Source organism: Symphalangus syndactylus, chromosome 20 (genome assembly GCF_028878055.3).
Source record: "Symphalangus syndactylus isolate Jambi chromosome 20, NHGRI_mSymSyn1-v2.1_pri, whole genome shotgun sequence".
In the NCBI taxonomy this organism is placed as follows: domain Eukaryota; kingdom Metazoa; phylum Chordata; class Mammalia; order Primates; family Hylobatidae; genus Symphalangus; species Symphalangus syndactylus.
The window spans coordinates 45,465,457-45,472,954 of NC_072442.2; the positions used below are offsets into that span (position 1 = coordinate 45,465,457).

General features: G+C 55.1%; 1 protein-coding gene across 1 annotated transcript in view; it reads left to right on the forward strand.

Annotated features, from left to right (window-relative positions):
• Window positions 1-1,195, forward strand: part of DBF4B (DBF4B-CDC7 kinase regulatory subunit) — a 53,993-nt gene extending 52,798 nt beyond the window's left edge. Inside the window, exon 16 of the mRNA XM_063629176.1 lies at window positions 797-1,195. Coding sequence (XP_063485246.1) covers window positions 797-840 — 44 coding nt within the window. The 3' untranslated portion in view covers window positions 841-1,195. The remainder of the gene's footprint in view (window positions 1-796) is intronic.
• Window positions 1,196-7,498: the final 6,303 nt, after the last annotated feature.

A 7,498-nucleotide genomic window follows, 5' to 3' on the forward strand; every position in this document is an offset into this window, starting at 1 on the left:
AGTGATCATGACCTTGGACATCTCTGCCAGGCCAAACCTCAAGGCTGGAACACTCCTCAGCCATTTCTCCATTGCGGCTTCCTGGCTGTAGACTCAGGTTAGAGGTGAACCCAGAACACCTGAGACTTGACCCAGGATGGATGGGTGCTGCTTGATGTGAATGAGGTCTCGCAGTGGCTCCTTGGTGTGAGCACTGCTCAGACTCCTTTCCACTCCAGCCCCCTTTCCACATCTCCGTCCCACACCAGATGACTTTGACCCAGACCCAGTGGGCACTGCCTCATCTTGTAGTCAGTCCCTTTTCAACATGTTGCCGTTTCTTTCTGAAGAGGTGTCCTCCCTCCACAAGTCACGCTGTCTGTCCCTGGCCCTCCAGCCCACCTAGCCAACCACCCTTGTTGGTTTCCTTCTCAGACTTGCCACCTCTCCCCTCTGCCCCAAAATGCCATGCTCCTCTCCTGGAAGACACTTGAGTTAATTCAGTAAATCAACTTCAAATACTTGAAGGCTCCCACCTTCTGTTCTCTGGCTCCTTCCTGCGGTCTATACCTACCGCCTCCTCTTCACCTCCTTCCCTTCCACACTTCCTTCCTGGGTAGCTCTGCCTGAGGCATTCCACTAAGATCATCTATTCCAAGGTGATGGACATGCTACTGGTGACCAAAGTTGGTTCCTTTTCTCCTTTCTTTCCTCCTTGAAGCCTGGCTCCCTTAGTCCCAGCAGTCCCTCAGTGGCCTGGTTCTCCTGTCCCCCTGCCCTTCCTCACCATTGCCCATTCCCTCGTTCATTCATTCAGCACAGGCCTTGCCGTCTTCCCTGAGTCAGCTCCGAGACACCTGAAGAGCCCTCCAGCCCTAACTGCTTTCCTCAAACTAGGTCCCCAGCCCTTTGTTCTCGCCTCTTCTCACTGAGCCTTTCACTTCTCGGCAGATGTGACTGATTGGTAGCTCCATCCCAACTCCCTTCTGCTGGGTGGAATGCAGGAGCTAGCTGCCTCCAACTCACTGTGACCTCAGAAAAATGCCTTTATTACTCGGGCCTCAGTTTCCTCATCTTTAAGTAAGGGGCTTGGATGAGATGATTTCGGGACCCTTTCCTATAATAAAATACTGTGACAGCAAGCAAATCTTTTATGTCCTTCCCTATCCTGCCACCAGCAGGAGTGCTGTATACCCGAGCACTCCTCCTCATTCTGGACCTTGGCTCCCCTTCCCAGGGGAGTTGCAGCTGTGCCCAGCTCAAACTGTTTTCTTGATCTAAAAAATGGAGGTAATCTAGGCTGGGCACGGTGGCTCACGCCTGTAATCCCTGCACTTTGGGAGGCCGAGGCGGGCGGATCATTTGAGGTCAGGAGTTCGAGACCAGCCTGGCCAACATAGTGAAGCCCCATCTCTACTAAAAATACAAAAGTTAGCCGGGCATGGTGTCACACCTATAATCCCAGCTACTCGGGAGGCTGAGGCAGGGGAATCACTTGAACCCAGAAGGCAGAGGTTGCAGTGAGCCGAGATTGCGCCACTGCACTCCAGCCTGGGCAACAGGGCGAGACTCTGTCTCAAAAATAAATAAACAAATACAAGAAATGGAGGTAATCATAGTTGCTACCTCGCTAGGAAGTCCTAAGAATGAAGTCAGATGTGTTTGTGAGGTATGTGGCACAGAGCTTGGCACATTGTCTCAACAAATAACATATTACCCACAGGCACACATGCCTGTGAGGCCTCCCTCCTAAACTTACATAAGGCTTATTCTCACTAATTCCCACCTGGCAGTGTCCCTTGGTAACTGGTGTCCTCATCTCGGGTGTGCATTTGTGGATGAAGCTGCTGAGGGGCACTGTGAGACCCCCTGTCCCAGACCCCCTCCCAAGGGCCCTCACCTGAGCTCCAGGAGGATCCCTTTTGTGGAGGAGAAGTGGCACTTGGGCCCTTATGGGTGTGACTGTATTTGTGCCCCACAAGCCTCCCAAAGGATGAGTGTGCCTGGGATCCTGGTGCCCCAGGTGCCCCCAACTCCTCCCTTGGTGAAGCCTGAGAGCTTCAGAGATTAAAAGAGGGGCCACTTGGACACCTGAGAAGGAGGAGCATGAGGTTTCCCGGGAGAGCTATGCAGATGTGAAGAACGGTCCTTGGACCCTGGGCTGGCATCTAAGAGGAAGCAGGATGAACTTCCTGTCCAAATGCTAGGCACTTCCCCTGCTGCCACCCCTCCACAGGTTCTCTCTGCGCTGGGTAGAGAGAGGACCCCGAGGCCCCCAAGCCATAGAGAGGCCTGGGGTCCTGGGCAAGGACCAGGGAGCTGGTTTGTTCCTTGGCGCCTTGGACGGCGTGAGCCCAGGGTGACTGAGCCCCTTTCATGCGCCAGACGCTGCTCCAAGCACGGGCAGCTCAGCCATCAGCCCCGAGAGGAGCACTGTGAGGGGGGTGGTTTTCTAACCCCTGTGTCATGGATGAGGAAACCAAGGCCCAGAGAGGCCAGTGGCCTTGCTCAAGGTCACACAGCCAGTTCGTGGGGGAGGCAGGATTGGGACCCCAGCCTGGAGACCTGAATCCTACCCCCTTGACTAGCATGGTCTGTGCTGTAGGCCTTAAGGCTGGGCACCAGGCCTGGACGGCCTCCACTGGCAGGAATCACTGCCCATGGTATCACCCCAGGGCTGGGGGCAACCAGCACCCCTCCCTTACCTGGAGTTGCGGAGACAAGGTCTTGGCCCTGCATCCCCAACTTGGCCCTTGTGCAGGAAAATTTGGGAGAATCGGCTGAAGAGCTAGAAGAGCAGCAGAAGGAAGGAGGCTTTGGCCTTCCAGGGGAGGGGCTTCCTAAGGGAGGCCAGAGACCCACCCCTCAGGGCCGCACAGCTCCCTCAGCAAGAGCAACCCCAAGGGTGGCATCAGGGCAGCAGAAACAGTGGCCCCAGCCTCAATGGATGGGCATAGGGACCGAAGGAGCCAGCCATAGCTGTGGAGTTGAGGTGGGGCCCCCTAGGGAACCCTATGTTTGAGGGGGAGACACAGGCCTTCCCCGATCTAAGCAGAAAACAGCCCTTGCTGTCAGGGTCAGGTCTGATGAGGAAGACAAGCCCTCTTCAGAAGACGAGGGGCCACCAATGAGAAAACAGACAGCTCTGACCTCAGGAGGGAAGGTGGGTGAGAGAACGTGAAGCAAGCTTTCTGTGTGGGGATCCCACAGCTCCTAAGAGAGCTGAGGCAAGCATAAGACAGGGGAGGTGGAACCTCAGGGACTGGGGACTGTGGTCAAGGGAGAGGCAAGAGGTCTATAGCCAAGGCTGGGTGCCGGGGTTCACAGATGTAATCTAATCCCAGCACTTTGGGAGGCTGAGGCTGTAGGATCACTTGAGTCCAAGAGTTCGAGACTGGCCTGGGCAACATAAAAAGACCCCCGTCTTTACAAAAAAAAAAAATTTGTTAGCCAAGCATTGGCCTCATGCCTGTAATCCCAGCACTTTGGGAGGCTGCTCCGCCTCCCAGGTTCACCCCATTCTCCTGCCTCAGCCTCCCAAGTAGCTGGGACTACAGGCGCCCACCACCACGCCTGGCTAATTTTTTGTATTTTTAGTTGAGATGGGGTTTCACCGTGTTAGCCAGGATGGTCTCGATCTCCTGACCTCATTAACCGCCGCCTCAGCCTCCCAAAGTGCTTGAATTACAAGCGTGAGCCACCGCGCCTGGCCTCGAATGGGTCTCTTGAGTCCAGGTGTTGAGACCAACCAGGACAACATGATGAAACCCAATCTCTACAAAAAATACAAAAGTGCTGGGCATGGTGGCTCACACCTGTAATCCTAGCACTTTGGGAGGCCAAGGTGGGCAGATCACTTGAGGTCAGGAGTTCAAGACCAGCCTGGCCAACATGGTGAAACCCCATCTCTACTAAAAATACAAAAATTAGCCGGACATGGTGGAGCACACCTGTAATCCCAGCTACTCCAGAGGCTGAGGCAGGAGAATTGCTGGAACCCGGTGGGAGGAGGAGGTTGCAGTGAGCCAAGATCGTACCATTGCACTCCAGCCTGGGCAACAGAACAAGACTCCGTCTCAAAAAAAAAAAAAAAAAAGCCAAGCTTGGTGACGCCACCTGTAGTCCCTGCTACTCGGGAGGCTGAGGCAGGAGATCACTTGAGCCCAAGAGGTCAAGGTTACAGGAAGCTATGATTGCGCCACTGTTCTCCAGCCTGGGCAACAGAGCGAGACCCTCAAAAAAATTAAAAAATAAGGTCTATTGCCTGCAATCCCAGCACTTTGGGAGGCGGAAGCAGGCAGATTGCTTGAGGCCAGGAGTTCGAGAACAGCCTGACCAACATAGTGAAACCCCATCTCTACTAAAAATACAAAAATTAGCCAGGCGTGGTGGTGCACACCTGTAATCCCAGCTACTTGGGAGGCTGAGGCAGGAGAGTCACTTGAACCCAGGAGGAGGTTGCAGTGAGCTGAGATCATGCCACTGCACTCCAGCCTAAGCAACAGAGTGAGACTCCATCTCAAAAAAATAAAAAAGGTTGGCTGGGTGCGGTAGGCTTATGCCTGTAATCCCAGCACTTTAGGAGGCTGAGGTGGACGGATCACCTGAAGTCAGGAGTTCGAGACCAGCCTGACCAACATGGAGAAACCACATCTCTACTAAAGATACAAAATTAGCTGGGCATGGTGGCACATGTCTGTAATCCCAGCTACTCGGGAGGCTGAGGCAGGAAAATCACTTGAACCTGGGAGGTGGAGACTGTGGTGAGCCAAAGATCATGCCATTGCAATAAGAGCGAAACTCCGGCTGGGCGCGGTGGCTCATGCCTGTAATCCCAGCACTTTGGGAGGCCGAGGCGGGTGGATCACGAGGTCAGGAGATCGAGACCATCCTGGCTAACATAGTGAAACCTGTCTCTACTAAAAATACAAAAAAAAATAGCTGGGCATGGTGGTGGGCACCTGTAGTCCCAGCTACTCGGGAGACTGAGGCAGGAGAATGGCATGAACCCGGGAGGCAGAGCTTGCAGTGAGCCGAGATGGCGCCACTGCACTCCAGCCTGGGTGACACAGCAAGACTCCATCTCAAAAAAAAAAAAAAAAAAAGAGCAAAAATCTCAAAAAAAAAAAAAAAAAGGTCTAGGCCAGGCACGGTGGCTCACACCTGTAATCCTAGCACTTTGGGAGGCAGGCAGATTGCCTGAATTTAGGAGGTTGAGGACAGCCTGGGCAACATGGTGAGATCCCGTCTCTACTAAAAATACAAAAAATTAGCCGGGTATGGTGACACATGCCTGTTGTCCTAGCTACTTGGGAGACTGAGGCAAGAGAATCACTCGACCCCAGAGGTGGAGGTTGAAGTGAGCTGTGATCTCGCCACTTTACTCCAGCCTGGGTGACAGAGCGAGACTCTCCAAAAGAAAAATACATATATATAGTAAGTTCTGGCCGGGTGCGGTGGCTCACGCCTGTAATCTCAGCACTTTGGGAGGCCGAGGTGGGCAGATCACGAGGTCAGGAGATCGAGACCATCCTGGCTAACACGGTGAAACCCCGTCGCTACTAAAAATACAAAAAGCTAGCCGGGAGTGGTGGCAGGCACCTGTAGTCCCAGCTACTCGGAGAGGCTGAGGCAGGAGAATGGTGTGAACCCGGGAGGCGGAGGTTGCAGTCAGCCGAGATCGCGCCACTGCACTCCAGCCTGGGCAATAGAGCGAGACTCTGTCTCAAAAAAAAAAAAAAAAAAAAAAAAATAGTAAGTTCTAGCCAGATCTGCTGGGAGCCGGGGAACCCAGGAATATAAGTGGCTATAGGGGCCAGGGAGCCATATGACTGAGTCTCCACTGGAACTAGCCCAGGGTGCCACCAGGGAGAGTCACTCTTAGGGCTCATCAGGTCTCCCCAACAGGAAGTCTAGGGTCCCAGGGCCACTGATGTGGTAGGAACATGCCCCTGGTGAAGAGGCCTGGACCACAGATTGGGCTTGCTCTGTGGTCTTGAACATGTTGGAGGACCCAGACTCTCCCAGCCCCGGGCCCCCACTGTGAAATGACAAACCTCACCCAGCCTACTGGGGGGCATTCCTGATCAGGACTTGCTGATGTGGCCCTGGGACATGGGCAGGCTGGGGCAGGACAGACACCTTCGTGTCTGGGGTGTGTGGTGAGGGTGCATGGGACCACATATACCAGTCCCCTCTGGTCCCAAATGGAGGGCAGAAGTGGAAGTAGGACTAGGGGTGGCTAAGAGGAGTGGGGCCCTGGAGTATGGGACGTGCCTCTCACTGACCAGCTGTGTGACTTTGGGAAGCTCACATAACCTCTCAGAGCCTCAGTTTCCCCATCTGTAAAATGGGGAGTACAATCTCTCCCTCTGGGCTCATCATGAGTTTCCAGGAATACCACATAGTTGGCCCTCATTCCCAGGAGCCTTCTTGTGCCTACATCTTGGAGGAGGTTCTCAAGATGTCTCCAGAGCGAAGGAAGAATTGGCTCAGCCTTACTGAGCATCTGGGTCTGGCATGGCAGGTGGTTGGGGATGGGGGGAGTCACTTCGTTCCCTGCACTGATGTCAGTGCCTCCTGGGAAATCGCCTTCTCACCTCTCCTGGGCCTAAAATAGAGCAGGGGGTGGGGGTGTCACAAGCTAGAGGCAGTTCCCTCATCCCCAGCCGAGGCCCTGGGTCCTTGGGGAAGCAGAGGACCCAGAAGGGGTTCCCTGCCTCCAATCTTGTTCTTCAGTGACCTGTGGTCCGCTAGCATGGGTACCAAAAAGGTCAGGGTGGGGACTCAGCGGCCCACCCACCATGCCCTACCACACCCCACACCATCTCAGGTACCTGGCCTTCAGCACCCCCAGCAGAAGTCTGAGGTCCCAGCCCTGGTATTGGGACCCATCATCCCCAGGAGCTGGGTGGAGGGCATAGCTGGGGACATAGGTTGGGAGGTCCAGTATTTTGCAGACAGGGCAGCCTAGTCTGACCAGAGAGGGAATGCTGGGGGGCTCCAGAGGTGTCTTCTGTTCCTAAGGATTGGGACTAGCAAGGGAGGGGGAGCCATGGGGCATGCTAGCAGCATGTAAGTGATCTGGCTAGTTTATATTTTATCTAGGAGGAAGGACAGGGCGCCTGTGAGAGACTCAGGAACCCAGATGGACATGCCAGCCCTTCCTGATGGTTGGAGTGACAGCGATCCCTGAAGCCCTCCTGGAGGCCGGGGCATCTTTGGCGGGGAGAAGGAGCCGATGGGAAGGGGTCTGGACCGCGGGCATGAGAGGACTCCGCAGTGACACGACCCGTAGCGAAGGTGCAAGAAATCCCAGAGGCGTAGAGCCCGGCGTTCGCAAAGATCCTCTGCCCTCTCCAACCCCAGCTTCCACAGCCTGGGGTCAAGCGGGGCGCTCCAAGCTGGGGCTGGGGCAGCCTCTCTGGGGCAGCCTCGCCCACGACCCAGGGGCGAACGCGGGCGCCGCAGCCACGCCCCAGCCCCCGGCCCCAGATGGGCAGTCGCCTGGTCGACCCTG